At 36.2% G+C, this 18,945-nt stretch overlaps 1 protein-coding gene across 2 annotated transcripts in view; it reads left to right on the top strand.

The window, feature by feature from the left end:
• Positions 1 to 18,945, top strand: part of TPR (translocated promoter region, nuclear basket protein) — a 69,083-nt gene that overhangs the window by 34,442 nt on the left and 15,696 nt on the right. For both annotated transcript variants that reach the window (XM_043922812.1, XM_043922811.1), the window contains exons 28-41: positions 2,614 to 2,761; positions 4,359 to 4,496; positions 4,598 to 4,729; positions 6,926 to 7,056; positions 8,435 to 8,645; positions 9,365 to 9,508; positions 9,873 to 10,071; positions 11,044 to 11,249; positions 11,427 to 11,488; positions 12,092 to 12,300; positions 13,377 to 13,649; positions 14,513 to 14,661; positions 15,332 to 15,415; positions 18,325 to 18,522. In XM_043922812.1, the coding sequence (XP_043778747.1) occupies positions 2,614 to 2,761; positions 4,359 to 4,496; positions 4,598 to 4,729; positions 6,926 to 7,056; positions 8,435 to 8,645; positions 9,365 to 9,508; positions 9,873 to 10,071; positions 11,044 to 11,249; positions 11,427 to 11,488; positions 12,092 to 12,300; positions 13,377 to 13,649; positions 14,513 to 14,661; positions 15,332 to 15,415; positions 18,325 to 18,522 (2,284 nt within the window). The remainder of the gene's footprint in view (positions 1 to 2,613; positions 2,762 to 4,358; positions 4,497 to 4,597; positions 4,730 to 6,925; positions 7,057 to 8,434; positions 8,646 to 9,364; positions 9,509 to 9,872; positions 10,072 to 11,043; positions 11,250 to 11,426; positions 11,489 to 12,091; positions 12,301 to 13,376; positions 13,650 to 14,512; positions 14,662 to 15,331; positions 15,416 to 18,324; positions 18,523 to 18,945) is intronic.

Here is an 18,945-nt window from a genome sequence, read left to right as displayed (position 1 = left end):
AAAAAGAAAAAAAAATTTTTTTTTTTTTCCTTACTTAGAAAAAACAGAAAAATTAAAAAAAAAGTAAAAATATGTCTAGGAATTTCTCTGGAGCTGTTGCGGTCAGTGTGGGTTCGGCTCAGTTTCAGATAGCTCCTCGTTCCAGCTTGCACTTCTCGATATCTACAGGGCCCTTCCGGTGAAGTCGGTGTTTTCTTCAGGGATTTTAATCTGTTGCACCAGTCCCTTCTGAAGCGGTTCCCTTTGTTTATTTGGCTTCTGTTTGCCGGTCTCTTCAGAGGCTCATTTCCGCCCTGACACAGGCGGCCGGAGGCGGACTCTTATTCAGGTAGCTAGTTCCGTTGCGCTGCTGGGAGGGGCTGACGCTGCGGGGCGGGGCTGGCGCTGCGGGGCGGGGCTGACGCTGCGGGGAGGGGCTGGCCCTGCGGGGGCGGGGCTGACGCTGCGCGGAGGGGCTGGCCCTGCGGGGGCGGGCTGGCGCTGCCGGAAGGGGCTGACGCTGCTTTCTCCGTCTGCGCTGCTCAGGCTCCCGGCTGTTCTATATGGAGCGCGCTCCGCGCTGCGCGAGGTTCCAGCCCTCAGGTGTTACACAAAAGCGCGGAAGGAAAAGCTGCGCCTGCTCTCTGTGCCTTCCCCGTCAGAGCGGTCCAGGCAGCCAGGGGCTTGGTGGGCTTGCTATCCCCAGGTGTGGCGCACCCACTCCCTTCCGCGGACCCAGTCTCAGTTTCCGCTGGCGCCAGGCGGGTGCGCGCGCCTTCCGCCCTCCGCGTCCCCAGCCCCAGTCCCCGCCCCGCGCCGGTCGGGTGCCTGTGCCCTGTGTCTCGCCGCGACCTTCCCCTCCCCCCTGCCTCCTGCCTCCGGCGGGGCTGGGCCGGTCCGCAGCCTGCGAGCTCTTCTCGGGACTTTCCCCGTCCCTTTGTTCTGCGAACGGCCGGCAGTGTGTTCCGGCCGGTCAATTTTCTCTCTCTCCTTTGGTCTCCCACAGTTCAAGTTGGCACCTCACAGAAGCTCCCCCCGATTGTCCTCAGGGCACTCAGGCCCGGACCCTAGCCCAAGCAAGGCCGCCTAAGACTCCCTTCCCGGGACGGGTCTCCGTCCTTAGCTCTTTTGTCTCACTTTTTATCTTTTATATTTTGTCCTACCTCCTTTCGAAGACAATGGTCTGCTTTTCTGGGCGCCTGATGACCTCAGCTAGCGATCAGAAGTTGTTTTGTGAAGTTTGCTCTGCATTCGGTTATTCTTTTGATGAATTTGTAGGAGAGAAAGTGGTCTCCCGGTCCTACTCCTCCGCCATCTTGGCTCCTCCCCCCTAGTGGTCACTTTTGACATTTAGACATACGCTGATTTAAATAAGTGAGTAGAAGTTGAATCTGACAGTAAGAACTTGAATGGATTCCTTGGAAAAGTAAATGCCTTTCAGATTTATTTATTTATTTTTTTCCGTTTTTCATTTATTTATGTCATCTTTCATTTCTTTCAGCAATGTTTTTCAGTTTTCAGTGTACAAGTCACCTCCTTGCTTAAGTTAGTGCCTAAGGGTTTTTTTTTTTTGACACTGATTGACTATGTCTTCAGGAAAGATACACAGTCTTGGGTATATGTATGTTCCCTTTAGAAATCATGAGAGTAAAGAAAGAATTGAGAAGAAAATAAAAAACAGCACCCCCATGGTTCCTTCGACACCTTGTCATTTTAGTATTTATTTCTCCATACTTTGTATGTTTTCATATGTACATATGCACAGATCTATACTTATACCTGTGTATATATATATATATTTTTTTTGCAAGTTGGATTACTCTTTTTCTAGACTCTGTATCATCCTTAATAGTACATATCAAAAGCATTTTTCTATGTCACAAAACGCACAATGGAGAATCTGGCAATTCTGATAAAATTAAACACATGATCCTCTTCTTTTTTTTTAAGCCTAAGGGAGATTGGTGCATTTGAAAGGTACAAGCACCTAATTTGACCTGAAAAGGCAGGGATTTTTGCTGAGCATTTTGTTCCACGGCCATATTTAAGATGAATGAAAAGAATCTTAAATCTTAGGCCCATGGCCTCAGAGACTGAGCTTTCTCAGGAGTCTGCACTGCCTGGCACATACTACCTCTGTTGGCTCTAGCTTGCCCTGTGGCTTCAAGTATGTAAATGGAGCCCACGAAACAGTGAGTGAAAACATTGATGTTCCCAAGGGCAGGAGCCATAGTCTTGTTCACTGCTATGTCCCCAGCACTCAGAATGGTGCCTGACCATCAGAGGTGCTTGGTCAGTGCTTGTTGGATGTGGCTACTCCTACTGCTTGGGTGCTAAGTTGCTTCAGTTGCGTCTGACTTGTTTGCAACCCCATGGACTGTAGCCCACCAGGCTCCTCTGTCCATGGGATTCTCCAGGCAAGAATACTGGAGTGGGTTGCCATGCCCTTCTCCATCAGATTTATTTTAAAGATAGAAACCACTGTCTGTAATAAAGTGTGTCTTCTATTATTATTTTTTAATGAAAATAGTTTTTAAAGTGAATAATTTTGTTATCTTGAAAATTATCCAAGTTTTTGAATGTTCTGTTACTGGCGTTAATTCTATTCAAGTAACATCTTACATATTTTTATAGATTTATACGACGAGAAAAAGAAATTGCTGAAACTAGATTTGAAGTGGCTCAAGTTGAGAGCCTGCGATATCGACAAAGGGTTGAACTTTTAGAAAGAGAGCTGCAGGAACTGCAGGATAGCCTAAATGCTGAAAGGGAGAAAGTTCAGGTATGTATCCTAAGCTTTAAGAAGGCACTTGTTAAATCAAGAGAGGTACTCATTTCAGTTTCTTGTAGCATAAAATTTAGTTTGAAATAAACATTCTTCTTAAACTCGTAAGTTCATTAGATGTTAAACATTGGCACAGTATAGTGATAAGAGCCTAATGATAACCAAGACTACCTGGTTTCAAATTCTAGTTCATACCATTCAAATGTGTTACTTGGGCACATTGTTTAACTTCCTTGCTCTTAAACTTCCTTGTCTGTAATATGAGGGTGATAAAAACAGTGAGAATTTAGTTAGTGCACATGAAACTTTTGAATTATGTCTGGTACACACTGAGTGCTTAATAAATTTCGGTTATCTTTATTTACTACTATAATTGTCATTATAGAAATTAGTCATCTACAAAAAATGGTTGGTTGAAATTGCTATGGAATTTTCTTTTTCTCAGCAGAGGTATAAAATGTAGTCGAAACAGTCAACCAAAGCGGGGGAAAAGGGTGTTTGGTGAATGTATGATCACAACACAAGCTCAACTCAGTCCACCCAAGCAACCAAAACCTTATTATTGCATAACCTCATTCTGAGGAGATGCAGTAATATAGCTCCACATCTAGAAAGAAGGAAATTAAGACCTTGAATCATTTATCTTCTTTTAACTGTTAGTTGGAATGGCTACTAGAGAGAAACCATGAAACAGGAGAAAGTGGATAATTGAACAAGTAAACTTAAGGGATTTACATTTTCAGACAGAAATGAAAAGTTCCAGAATTACATCCTATTGAGAAAACAACTCAAATTCAAATATCTCACTATGGAAATAATAAACAGACCTTCTGATTCAGTGGAGCTAACACTTGCAGGAAAGAACAGAATCAGGGTTTCTAGTGATTGTATATTCTTTCAGTCTCTTGTGTTTTCTTTCCTGTTCCTTTAGGCTACATAAAGGCAAATCATACTACAAAATACCCAGCTCAACCAAGTCTTACATACAAAGGGAGAGAGTCATGAAGTAACCTAAGTTATATCAAAAATAATATGTCTATCTAAGTCAAGGAGTGTAGCATGGCAACCATGAATGATAGCTTTAAAAATGGTGAAGGTATAAAGTAATACATGCAAAAAATGGATAATTATACTCAGAACAGAAACTTCACGAGTGAACAAGTATTCAGTAAAATTGCTCAGAATCAAAGTGATGAGACAATCGAGTGAAATGAAAAAGAGTTTGTGAAAAAGAGGGGGAAAACTGGGGACCAAAATAACATCCTTTTAGAACTGTTGCTGAATTCAGTGTAGCAAGGAAAAGAATAGAAACGGGAAGATAGAGGTCTGGATTATGTTTTTACCTAATGTAAATAACTATTTGTTGGTGAGATTTATAGTATCTTTTTACTTCCATCTTTTAATTTCTTGCATGTTTGAACCCTGTAATTGGCACGAATCACAGAAAAATAAACATGTAAGACTCCTAAAAATTTGTTTTAAAAGTTGACATTTAATCCTTTCTACTTTTATAGGAAAGATGAGAGCTGGTGGGAAAAGATAGACCTTAATCTGTTGGTATATGTTGCTGTACACATATGTTTAAAATCTTTAGGTAACTGCAAAAACAATGGCCCAGCATGAGGAACTGATGAAGAAAACCGAAACAATGAACGTAGTCATGGAGACCAATAAGATGCTGAGAGAAGAGAAGGAGAGGCTGGAACAGGATCTACAGCAGATGCAAGCCAAGGTTTGTAATTTACAAATGAAGAGTAGAGACATATTTTTAGTAATGTTGTAAATAAATTTTCACATCAGGTATTTAAAAAAAAATACTGAAACTATTTTCAGGTCAGGAAACTGGAGTTAGATATTTTACCCTTACAAGAAGCAAATGCTGAGCTGAGTGAGAAAAGCGGTATGTTGCAAGCAGAGAAGAAGTTATTAGAAGAAGATGTAAAACGTTGGAAAGCACGTAACCAGGTAAATTTAGTCAAACCCATTCCAAAACATAAAAACATGTTGATTTAATATAACAGGGTAAAATTTAAGAGGATAAAAATATTTAATAAGCTAGTGGGAAGTATTTTATGTTCATCAGTGAAAGTCCAATGTGTTTGTTACATATACCTATGTGTCAGGCATTAAGCTTATAACTAAATTTTTGAAGTTTTGGTTATATTGTGTGTATTCTTTAAAAAGCTGAATTGTCTATTTGTATTCCAAATTTAGGCTTTTGCTTTATCTTTAAAAATGTGTTTGTACATGAAAAATGGATTTATATAATTCATTGAAGTGCTTTAAGAAGACTCGTTCACTGCAATATTTTGGGGGTTGGGGGAGAGAAGACAAAACCATATAGCATAGTGTTTGGCTTCCGTGGTGTCTCAGACGATAAAGAATTTGCCTACAATGCAGGAGACCTGGGTTCAATCCCTGGATCGGGAAGATCCCCTGGAGAAAGAAATGGCAACCCACTTCAGTATTCTTGCCTGAAAAATCCCTTGGACAGAGAAGCCTGGCAGGCTACAGGCCATTGGTTCACAATGAGTCAGACACAACTGAGCAACAAAATGCACACACACATTCAGTTCAGTTCAGTTCAGTCACTCAGTCGTGTCTGATTCTTTGCGATCCAATGGACTGCAGCACACAAGGCTTCCCTGTCCATCACCAACTCCTGGAGTACCCAAACTCCTGTCCATCATGTTGGAGATGCCATCCAACCATCTCATCCTCTGTCGTCCCCTTCTCCTCCCACCTTCAGTCTTTCCCAGCATCAGGGTCTTTTTCAATGAGTCAGTTCATCAGGTGGCCAGAGTATTAGAGTTTCAGCTTCAGCATCAGTCCTTCCAGTGAATATTCAGGACTGGTTTCCTTTAGGATGAACTGGTTAGACCTCCTTACTGTCCAAGGGACTCTCAAGAGTCTTCTCCGACACCACAGTTCAAAAGCATCAATTCTTCGGCACTCAGCTTTCTTCACAGTCCAACTCTCACATCCATACACGACCACCGGAAAAACCACAGCCTTGACTAGACAGATCTTTGTCGGCAAAGTAATGTCTCTGCTTTTTAATATGCTGTCTAGGTTGGCCATAGCTTTTCTTCCAAGGAGCAAGTGTCTTTTAATTTCATGGCTGCGGTCACCATCTGCAGTGATTTTGGAGCCCCCACAAGTGAAGTCTCTCACTGTTTCCATTGTTTCCTCATCTGTTAGCCATGAAGTGATGGGACCGGATGCTGTGATCTTAGTTTTCTGCATGTTCAGTTTTAAGCCAACTTTTTCACTCTCCTCTTTCACTTTCATCAAGAGGCTGTTGAGTTCTTTGCTCTCTGCCATAAGGGTGGTGTCATCTGCATATCTGAGGTTATATGATATAACCTCACATACTATACACACACATAGTATGGTTAGAAGCTGTAGCTCTGTATTCAGAGAAGAAGTTGGAAATCTGCCTTACCTCCTACTAGCTATGTGCTTTGTGAAAATGAGGACATTAATCTTCCTCAGACAATTTTCCTTGATTTTGTAAATGAGGGTATCATTTACAGAGGAATCACTGTGTTCATTTTACAAAAATTAAATGAAGCAGTTCACCCAGCACCTAGAAAATGCTCTAAAGAACTACTCATATCTGAATAGGATTTTAAAATTTTAGAGCCCCTTCATGCTTTTTTTTATTCATGCAGAGAGTCTGAAAAATCCAGAAAGGATAATCTGTCCCAAGTTTAGATATATTCCTGTTAAATTATGTTGCCTTCCTTTCTGGTTAATGGAATCTATTGCATTTAGGATTATTTTCATTTTCTTGTTTGTAATGCATGATGAACTTTTTTTCCCCATATATGTCACTTTAATGAAATTGGGTATTTAATATTAAAAGCTTATAGATTCTTTGGATCCCTTTATTTGACTCTATTGTAACTATTCTGAAATGTTCCTTTGCAACTGTGAAAAATAATGAATAGTGAATGACATTTCCTTTGTTTTCCCCTTTCATTTTGGCTAAACCTCTTATCTAAACAAAGGAACTAAAGCTTTGATTTTATTTTCTTATAATTTGATGACTGATCACTATGTACGCAAGCATCTAGTATAAACATAATTAGATACTCTGATATTTTATTACAGCACATTAATTTCATAAAACCATGTTATACACTGTTCCTATTCTAGCATCTAGTGAGTCAGCAGAAAGATCCAGATACAGAAGAATATCGTAAGCTGCTTTCTGAAAAGGAAGTTCACACTAAGCGTATTCAGCAATTGACTGAAGAAATTGGAAGACTTAAAGCTGAAATTGCAAGGTATATGGAACAAACCTTAAGTTGTATACAACACTTGGACAATCTTGAAGTTTGTTTCTGTTCTTTATGTGATCCCCTAAGTGCTTCCTGACTTTAAAGAGAATGGAAAGTGCTGGACCTCTTATATGTAGCTTTCTTTTTATTGCTTTATAAAAACAAGCAAGCTGTCATTTAGTTTTATGCCTTCATTTATGAATTATTTCTCCATACTTGATTACTTTTTAAACTACGTAGTTGGTATGAATCTAAAGCAGACCATTTTTTTAAATAGTCAAAATAACATTTGCAAGTAGATTTTTCCTTTTTTTTTTTTTTTGGTTAACATATATTCATGAATCTATTTTGAAAGTTTTTTATAAAGAAAGGTTTTTTCTTTTTCTTTTTTTTTTTTTTTTTTTTTTTCGCTGCACTGAGTCTTTGTTTCAGCATGCAGAAGCCTGTTGTGGAGCACAAGCTCAGTAGCTGTGTCTTGCAGGCTTCTCTAATTTGGCTTAGTTGCCCAACCAGGGATCAAACCCATGTCCCCTGCTTTAGAAGGCATATTCTTCACCACTGGACCACCAGGGAATTTCCTAAAGAAAGTTCTTAAATGAACTTATAGTGAAGTATACTGCCTTTTAAAGATAAATGTAATATTAAAATGAATGTTTCTGGCTTACCTCTTGTAAGCTTTAATGTCCTTTGTCCCTATCTTAGCCCCTATTTATATGATACTTGACATCTTACAGATTTTTGTCATGTTTATTCTCTTTTTTTCATAACAGTAGTCTGGCATTTTAAGTGGGAAAGATATTAATTTTAAAGATGAGGAATCTAAGATTCAGAAAGGTACCCAGGCTTACTTCTAAGGTTAGCAATGATTAGCAACATGCTCTTAACTCAGGTCATATGATTTCAAGTTCAGTTTATGATAAAAATACAGGAGTTGGCAGACTATAACCTACAGGCCTTTTTTTGCACAACCTGGAAGCTAAGGATGATTTTTGCATTTTTTAAGTGTCGTAAAAAAAAAGAGGAACACAGAGCAAACACTGTATGTGGCCTACAAAACCTCATGTACTTAGTAGATTTTGCTATCAGGCAGATGTGGATTAAACTCCGGGTACCATGCAGAGTAAAAGTGCATGTTACTTAACCACTAACATCTCAGTTCTTCTCACCTCTAGAATGGGTGTATATGGCATGTAACAAGTCAGTCACGTTTTCCTAAAGTACCACGGGTTCACAAGTTAAAAAGTGTGTGTGTGTGCTTTTCTTAGAATTTTCTAAATAAAACACACACTAAAGCAACACAATAAAAATATAACTTAAAAGGTTTTAAAATTTGAAAAGTCTCAAATATTTAGTTTTTCTGCTTTATCCCATCTTTTTTGCTTAGATCAAATGCATCTTTGACTAACAACCAGAACTTAATCCAGAGTCTAAAGGAAGATTTAAATAAAGTAAGAACAGAAAAGGAAAATATCCAGAAGGAGTTAGATGCCAAAATAATTGATATTCAAGAAAAGGTTAAAACTATTACTCAAGTCAAGAAAATTGGACGTAGGTACAAGACTCAGTATGAAGAACTTAAAGCACAGCAAGATAAGGTATTTTTGAAGTGGTTTTCTTTTTATATATTCTTTATAATTTTTTGATACACACAATTTTGGTCTACACAATTTATACACAGCTTTGTATATACTTAGATATATGGATATGCATATTTGGATGAGTCTTACAAAAACCTTATTCATAATATTTAGTTATTGGTTTTTAATCTTATGTGTGATATTTTATTTAGTTTAAGATTAGGTCTTCAGTATGTCCTAAAATGAACTATAAATTCATAAAGAAATAGTAGTAAATGCCGTCTATCAAAAAGAATTTTTAAATCTTTATTTTATTTTAGACTTGATTTTTATTTTTGATTACCAGTGGTAAAGAACTTATATATTGACTTGAGACTGTGTATTTAGCACTTGTTACACTAGAAAATTTATGAAGAAAAATTTCAAAATTCTTACCCCTCAGTTAGCCACTGTTAATACTTTAATATGCTTTCCTTTACATATGAGTGATTTGTTTTTCTGGATAATTCTATGTTAAACAGTGCATCATCGTTTTGATTAGCTGGTTAATATCCAGTAGTGTGGAAAGCCCTAACCTATTTAACTAATAGCTTGAACATTAAAGTTGTTTTATAGAAGATTTATTTATGAATACCCTTAAATGTAAGTTTCTTTATATACTTATTATTTTCTTAGATGAATTTGCAGAATTACTGAATATAAATGTGCAAGTATATTATTAGTGTTTGTCATCTTAGGTCATGGAGACTTCAGCTCAGTCTTCTGGAGACCATCAGGAACAGCACATCTCAGTCCAGGAAATGCAGGAGCTAAAAGAGACCCTAAACCAAGCAGAAACCAAGTCAAAGTCACTCGAGAATCAAGTGGAGAACCTGCAGAAGGTATGAGTGGAAGAGAAGTGAGAAGTGAAAGGTGTATGTTCCTAATTGTTTCCTTGTTGAAAGGCTGGAAAAATGCAATGGAATATAGTTCAGTCATAAAGGAATTTTGAAAAAAGAAAAATGTGTTAAACACTGATACTTTCTCTTATCATCTGGAAACATACATCGTTAATTTTTCTTTGAATGACTTATGTATGCAGATAATACCTAGTCGTCTTGGAAGTGTCCACTTACTTGATTACCATTTTATATTTATACTTTCATTTAAACAAATTAATGTTTTATGCTTTAAGTCTATAGGGTATGTAGTTATATTGATTTGGCTGAATTGCACGGTTAATACTTTATCTTCCTTTAAAAAAAGACTTTGTCTGAGAAAGAGGTAGAAGCAAGAAGTCTCCAGGAACAGACTTTGGAGCTTCAATCTGAACTTGCACGACTTCGTCAGGACCTTCAAGACAGAACCACACAGGAAGAACAACTTCGACAGCAGATAACTGAAAAGGAAGAAAAAACAAGAAAGGCCATTGTAGCAGCAAAATCAAAAATTGCACATTTAGCTGGTAAGTTTCTATATGCTTTATGATTCGAATTTGATGGTGAAAGTTGGTTATTTGATACAGGCTTACAATTAAATGGGAAAGAAAAGTAAATACTAGTAAGTGACTTCTGTGTATGTGTGTGCATACTTTAGATATTAGGTTTATTTAATTGGATTCAAATTACAGCAGTTTTAATTTTCAAGTAATAAGGATGTCCTTAATTTATGATGTCTTTCTTAATTGCTAACTGATAGAAGATAGGGAATACAGCTGTCCTTCTGCTTTAGTGTGGAACTGTTACTGCCTTCTGATGGTAACCCTTTGGGTCCATAGTATACTGTCCCGAGGCCTTCTGTAAATTCTAGGCAGCTTTGGACCTTAGCCCAGTGAGTTTTCTGTGCCTCACTTCACAGAGGGCTGTTAGCCCTTCAGGGAGAATGTCATGTTAGCTGTATGAGGATCCCAGTGCTACAACGCTCAGGGCCTTACTGTACCTTGCTTACCAGTCTGCTAGTAGGTAAATAAAATGCCAAGTAGGTTGAATTTTATTATGAACGGTTTTTTAAATGGATTGCTAAGATAATGTCCCTGGCAACTTATTTAATTTTTTAAAAAAATGAAGTTACTTAATTATCCTTGAGTATCTGCTGTAAATTATATGAAATGAAAATTTTATAGTCTCTATTAAAAATATTTAAAGGCCATATGAAAGGGCTTCTGCTGACTAGTTTATGGTAGATCCTTTATCTTTTTAGAGATCTTAGGAAAAGCTGAGTTTTTTTTTTTTATTTTGGAGTATGTTTTATATTGGAGTAATGAACACATGTTTAAAACTTTGTTTATTGAAATGTAGAGTATATCAGAATTATTGTAGATGCTAAAGTTCAGGAATAGAATCCAGTACAGCCTTTGAATACTTACCAAGCACATAAATATTTTTTGTTTCCAGTGTTTGATTATGATATTAATAGAATGATATGGTTACTTCTTTAGGTGTAAAAGATCAGCTAACTAAAGAAAATGAAGAGCTTAAACAAAGGAATGGAGCCTTAGATCAGCAGAAAGATGAACTGGATGTTCGTATGACTGCTCTTAAGTCCCAGTACGAAGGTCGAATTAGTCGCTTGGAGAGAGAACTCAGGGAGCATCAAGAGAGACACCTTGAACAGAGAGACGAGCCTCAGGAACCTACCAATAAGGTAATCAGCCAGTTCTGTTTAAATGACAAATCATTTTTTCTCTGTACATTTTGCTTGAAGATGTCTGGTGATTTAGGAGCCTCTGTCAGAGAGAATTAGCAAGTAAAATATTTTGATGGCATTGTTGGGTGGACTCTTGTAGGACCGGCACACTAATCCATAGTTTTCTTTCCATAGGTCCCAGAACAGCAGAGACAGATCACGTTGAAAACAACTCCAGCTTCTGGTGAAAGAGGAATGTGAGTTTTATTTTTTGGCACTCTGTTTACAGTCTGTTTCCTGCTTTTCTTTTAAAATACAGGAAGGACCTAGTGATCTTTAGGGAGAAAAAAAGTTTGCATTATAAAATTACATAGTTGAAGAGCAAGAGGCTAAGGTGAGACTGAGGTTCAGTAATGCAGTTAATACATTCTGCCTTGTCAGGATGCACCACTGTAGATTATTTCTTGCACAGTTTCTAATGCTTAAATTCAGAACCTCTTCAATAAGAGTTTCATAATATTTAGTGAACAAAAAAATATAGAATTGTACTTACTGTCTTTAAGTAAGCCTGGCGGCTTACTTCTACAGTCCATGGAGTCGCAGACAGTCGGACACAACTGAGCGACTGAACAACAACAGTATTTACTGTCTTTAATTTTTTTCCTAATCTGCCAAAAATCTACTCAGAGCAGTGTTAGGAAAACAGTTAATAAGGTTTGAATGTATATTATGATAATAATTACTGGACATTCACTTCAGTAAGCATATGTGCTTTACTTTTGATGGAGTATTTATACTTTATAAGGAATGTTTGTAGTACTTTTTGTGAATTATTATTTTCACATTTTTCCTTCCATAAGTGCCAGCATGTCAGACCCACCAACAGCCAATATCAAGCCAACCCCTGTTGTGTCTACACCAAGTAAAGTGACAGCTGCAGCTATGGCTGGGAATAAGTCAACACCCAGAGCTAGTATCCGCCCAATGGTTACACCTGCAACTGTTACAAATCCTACTACTACCCCGACAGCCACAGTGATGCCCACTACACAAGTGGAGTCACAGGAAGGTAAATAGAATAACAACAGATCTGATGGAACCGACAGTTTTCTTCGATTTGTTATGAGAAGATGAGTGTAACTTCAAGGATAAATGAGACTTCCACTAAAGCTAACGTCAGACACCATAGTAAAAGTGGGCAGTTAGTATTTTCAGGTGCATGCCTCCTGGGTTACTTGTTAACGTAGCATATTTCCTCCCTCCCATCATTTTTGCTTTGTTTTGTTTTCAAGCTAAAGAAAGAGGGAAATACACCCTTACAAACATAAGTCATCTTTTTCAGGACCACATTTTTCACCTCTATTGGCTAAGAAAGATGATATGAAATCCACTTTGGAAAACCATATTAAATCAGTGATTCATCCTGAATATCATTTCTTCACTAAAGCTATCTGATCTTTTCATTTATTTCTCCACTTTGTTCCCATGTCACTTTCTTAGTCATTACAACAATTAAACAACATCTTATTCAGTTGAATATTTTTTTTTAATTCCACTTGATTGAGCTTCTCAAACGTAGGAATTTTTTTTTTCATTGTTTTAATTCCTTTACCTAATCTCAAAATAGGTGTCAGTAAAACTTTACTAAATACAATTCCCATAGGTGCTTAACAAATTGTAGAATTCAGTTAATTATTTGTGTTTAAAAATATATAAAATTATGTATGCTATGAAAGGACAGAATATTTCATTTGAACTACATTCAGTAAAATGATTATAAGATATATTACCAGTTAAACTTAATGGTTATTTTATATCAATTGAAAGCAAAATGATACTTAAGTCTCTTTATATCATTTTATTTGGTCATCATTTGAAAAGAACAGTGGATGCAAAAACAGTTTCAGGTATTTATTTATTTCATTCAACCAACAGTTTACTGCACACTACCGTATCTGTCACACAGGCAATACAAAGATGCATAATACATTTCTTTTACCCTCAGTGTTTCTATCTGATGATTGATGAGAGGTCTGTACACAAATAACTATGCACAATGTCACCTGTAACAGAGTAGGGAAGGGTAATCCCAACTTTGGTAAGAATAGAAAACTTAATGCATTATATGCTCTAATTGTTTTTCAGCTATGCAGTCAGAAGGGCCTGTGGAACATGTTCCAGTTTTCGGAAGCACAAGTGGATCTGTTCGTTCTACCAGTCCTAACGTCCAGCCTTCTATCCCTCAACCCATTTTAACAGTTCAACAACAATCACAGGCTACAGCTTTTGTGCAGCCTACTCAACAGAGTCATCCTCAGATTGAGCCTACAAATCAAGAACTATCCCCAAACATAGTGGAGGTGGTGCAGAGTTCGCCAGTTGAGCGGCCTTCTACTTCCACAGCAGTATTTGGCACTGGTAAGACTAATTTTAAAATGAAGTTAGAGTAGACCTGTGCATTTACATTTTCTTGAGTGTATTACCTGAATATTCTTTGTACATACTTGTTTTCTATCGGGTATTAAAGGAGATGTTTGTATTCCTAACATCTTATTTTATGTTTACTGCTGAATCCTAATTTAGGTCACTAATTTTTGTCATTAAGATCTTTCTTCCTTTCCAATTATTTTTTCACTGATTTTAAAGGTGGTACAACCCATAACATGTTATATGTACAGCTGACCCTTGAACAACGCAGATTTGAACTGCACTTAAGTGTGGATTTTTTCAGTAGTGAACACCACAGTAACTACACATCCTTAGTTGCTTGGATCTGCAGATAAAAGAATGGCAAATGTGGAAGGATAGTGCCCCTCTCCCCTGAATTGTTCAAGGGTGAGCTGTAACTTAATACAAGTCCTGAGAACTAAAAGATACTTAAAAAAAGATCATGTAAGAATTTTCAAATCTTAAACATATAAGGAAATTTTTATTTGTCCAAGGAGTCTTGAGCTTATAAATTATAAGAAGGTCCTGTGTAACCTTTGTGAGTAGCAATTCTATAGTAATGCAGTCACAGTGAGTTAGATGTATTACTGTAAATGATTATTGGCTTTATTAACCAAAGGTTAAGTTGATAGTATGAGACCATTGATTCAGAACATAAATTCCTCTTTGTTTACACATAAATTGGCGGGAACATATTTTATTGTTCTGTCCAAATAAATGTTTACTGTGGTTTTGTTTTTTTAGTTAAATGATCAAGATGTTTTCAGATTAACTTTGTTTAAATTGAGCTGTTATCATGCATAATTCAAGATTTAAATTACATAATTTCACAGTTTCAGCTACCCCAAGTTCTTCTTTGCCGAAGCGTACACGTGAAGAGGAAGAAGATAGCACCATAGAAGCATCAGACCAGATCTCTGATGATACAGTGGAAATGCCTCTTCCAAAGAAGCTAAAAAGTGTTACACCTGTAGGAACTGAGGTATGTAAAGGTCTTTCTGTTTTACTTCTACCAATAGAAACAAGATACTCTTTCAGTTACAACATTATTAAGTGAATGGAGGCTTTTGGGGTCAAAATCCAGAAAAAACTGCTGTTAAGTAACAATGTTTCCACTGACAGCCCTGGTACTATTACCATTGCCAATACTGTTTTATATTCTTTGCATATGTTTTATTGAATTTCCAATTTCAATTTTAAAAACACAGTTGTAGAAACATAGAATGAATTCCATTTCTGTTTTTTTGTTTTTTTTGTTTTTTTTTTAATTCAAAGAATAAGGAAGTTTATAGTCTTATGGGTGTTTTAAACTGGTACCTGCCATTTTTGCCCTGTGGTTGACCAAAGTGGTTTTCCTTCATTTTCTTTTGTTTAGAATAAGTTGTAATGAATTGTTTTCTTAACAAGCATTGAAACTACTAAATTCGTTTCACTGGCATGTATTTAATTCATGTTCATTAACCTTATTTTGTATATACCAAACAGGAATGTAATTGGTTATATTTTTATAAGTAAATGTAAGTGAACATTTCTGATGTATTGTTTCATAAAATTACAGATTTGAGTTTTGTTTTATTGGGAAACCTAGCTGAACAAGTGTTGCTTCATCTAGTGAATTGATTTGATTCACACACTTGTATGTTCTGATTCAGGAAGAAGTTATGGCAGAAGAAAGTACTGATGGAGAGGTAGAAGCTCAAGTATACACCCAGGATTCTCAAGATTCCATTGGAGAAGTAAGTAAAACTACTGAAAGTAAAGTAAACAAGTGATTGCTTGAATGAAATGAGCTTTGCCAAATTGAAATATTCTTTGGACTTCTATTTTCAATATGCTGCTTTTATATTTAATGAAATATTATTAGAATTGCTAATACAATTTATGCTTTATTTTACTTCTGTTTAGTGTCCTGCCTTCTAAATTTTATTTAAAAAAATGTGTTTCTTTATAGAAGGCACAAACTTTCTGAGCTAAGAGGTGTCACAAGTAAAGATTATCCACTCTTATTTATTTGGAAGGACAAGCTGGTTGAGTCTTGCGCTTAGCCGTAAGGCCCATTTGTTGGTCCTCTGTTGCTCCCCTCTATTGCTTCCCTTACTAAATTAAAATAATCTCTGCTAAAAAAAAAAAAGAAAAAAAAAAAATAATAATCTCTGAAAGGAAATGCATTTGTATACATCTTCATCTTTTGAACTCTCATTGAGGCTTCTCCAGAAACAGCCTGACTAGTGGAAATACATAGACTCTGAAGGTACAAAGCTCTAGCTTTTGTTCATTGCTCTATCACTTAGAAGCTGTATGACTATAAACAAGATGTTAATTCTCTTTAAGCCTCAATTTTCTCATCTTTTGGAATAACTTTTAGTCTTGCAGAGTACCTAAAATAGTACCTGCCATATATTAGGCACTCAAATTAATACTTTCCTTCCATTCCTGTGCCCACAAATAGAGAATTCATAACTGATTGTGTGCGCGCGTATGTGCATGTTCTCAGTTGCTCAGTCGTATTCGGCGATTTTTCAACCCCGTGGACTGTAGCCTCCAACACTCCTCTGTCCATGGAATTTTCCAGGCAAGAATACTGGAGTGGGTTACCATTTCCTTCTGCAGGAGATCTTCCCAACCAGGGATCACACCTGTGACTCTGGCAACTCCTGCATCAGCAGGCAGATTCTTTACCACTGTACCACCTGGGAAGTCAATTTATAGTAATTTATTTGTAATATTATATCATTAGTTAACACAATTCATCATTATATGCCAAGTGTAGTTAAAATATTTGCATTTTTTAAATAATTTAATCCTTATAACAGATCTGGTCACAACCCTGTTTTATAGGTGAAGAAATCAATGCCTAGCCTAAGTCATGTACCCCAGTTCTCATAGCGTTGGAGCTAGAATTTAATCTCAGGTTGTCTGTTTTTCATTTGTCTTGTTAAGCTTGAAACAATACTTTCTCTCTCGATAAAGTTTTAGGATCACTTTATTCTAAAATTATTTTATCTGTATAAAATAAAGAAATTGTTTCAGGCTAATCACAAGTAACCGTAGATTGCAGATCAATACTAGTTTCGTAGATGCATTAATTTTCTAAGGTAATTTTTTCAGATTTCCTTGACTGTGAACAGAAAATTAAACCTCCAAAATGAATAGGTAGTACTCTAAATGGCATCAGTTTCATGTATCTTTCAGAGAGGGTCATACCTGAAGAGCATAACAATTTTGAAATAAGATGTGAATTTTGGTATTGTTGCCAGACTTGGTTAAATTATACTAAAATTTTTTGTACAAAGAATTTACTTGAGATTGACAAAATTGTCTGTGACTCAGAGGTGCCATTGGACTTTGCATTCTGCCTTCTATTACTGTCTACTCAGTGTGTGAATGTGTAACAGTTCATTTTTCTAATTTTCTGACAGTGAAGCAGATGTTCTTTGTAAGTGTTGTTTTTCTTGAAATAAGCATGTCAGTTTGAGTTACATTTTTAATTATACCATTACTTACTCATTTTTTCCATTACAGTAAACATAATCTTTATGAATGATTTAGTTCGTAAGGCATTGTTTCTGCCTTGTATACAAGAAAGAGATTTTGGAACTCCCTGGTGATTCAGTGGTTCGGGCTCTGTGCTTCCACTGCAGAGCGTGTGGATTCTATCTCTGGTCAGGGAACTAAGGTTCCATATGCCACGAACTAAGGTTCCACATGCCACGTGGCACAGTCCCCCTTTCCCCCCAAAAAAAGAACAGATTTTGCTGAGTACCGAACTAAAACGTGAACAGTTTTTTGTAAGAAATATCAAAAATAAAGTTAAATTATGGTTTATTTCAGTAGCTAAAAATATGAAATTGTTAGATTAAGGAAATAATTATTTTTACATCTGGTGTATCTTTAATGTGGTTTGAAGACTTAAGATAGGGTTTTTAGAAAGGGAGAGAAGTGTTTTTGTAAAAAAATAATTGTAGTTTGTCTTATTTACAGTTTCTGGTTTGGGGAACATTTTTTGTCTTTTTTAATTATATGTTGCCGTTCCACGGATATTCTTTTTTCTGACTTTCATTTGCACTGTTAACTCACTGTGTTGGCTGTTGAGCACTTGAAATGCAACAAGCCCAAAGTGAGATATTAAATATGAAACATACATTGGATTTTGTAGACGTATTACAAATATTAAAAGGTAGGATGAATAATTCTTATATTGATTCCACACTGAAATGATTTTTGGATATATTAAGGTTATTATTAAAATTGATTTCACTTTTTTTTATGTGACTGCTAAAAAATTTTAAATTATACATGTGAAATGTATTGTGGCTCGCATTATACTTTTGATGGACAACACTCATCTACAGTACCACCCTGGTAGCTTTGACACATACATGTGTGTGTGTGTATGTGTGTGTGTGGTCTGTCTTTTTTATTGGAGTATTACTGAGTGGGGTTTAGAATAATTTTTCTATAAGAAGACAGTAAAGAAACCCAAAACATTTATTTTGAATTAATTCTGCTTTTGAAAACCACATTTTTTAAAATAAAATTCTCATAGCGCATTAGTATTCTTTAGCCTTTACTTATATCTACAGTATGTCACTGATAGTTTTAAGTATAATTGACTATTATTTATTTATTTTTTTTACTTTTAAAGGGAGTCACCCAGGGAGATTATACGCCAATGGAAGACAGTGAAGAAACCTCTCAATCTCTACAAATAGACCTTGGAGGTCTTCAGTCAGATCAACAAACAGCTTCATCCCAAGATGGTCAGGGCAAAGGAGATGATGTTATTGTAATTGACAGTGATGATGAAGAGGAGGAGGAGGATGAAAATGATGGGGAACATGAGGTGAATTTGATTTGAAATCATTTATTGTTTTAAACCGAAATTCTGATTCCCTGTCACTTTAAGTAGATTATTTTGCTTTTCTTTTATCCTAATTAGTTCTGAACTTAACCTTTGGTAGTGAAATTTACATGGAGCAAGTGATGGAAAATCTCATTTTTTTTTAATAATTACTAAGTCCTTAGGATTTGTTAAGATTAATTACTGTTAAATCTCACTGATAAGTGACTGTAGATTTAATTGTAAGTACTATGGTTTCTGAAAATAAAAGGATTATTTTTTATTTTGTGGAACCTTCATAGTTCTTTTCAAAAGAAAGTGAAGTGTGAAGATAATTATTTTCTAAGTGAAACTTCACATTTTGTTTTGGTTGTTAGTTCAGTATTGACACCTCCTTTTTTGATTCTTTTATTAATCAAATTAGGT

The sequence above is a fragment of the Cervus elaphus genome, chromosome 14, assembly GCF_910594005.1.
Source record: "Cervus elaphus chromosome 14, mCerEla1.1, whole genome shotgun sequence".
NCBI lineage: Eukaryota > Metazoa > Chordata > Mammalia > Artiodactyla > Cervidae > Cervus > Cervus elaphus.
This window is presented reverse-complemented; position numbering and strand designations above follow the sequence as displayed.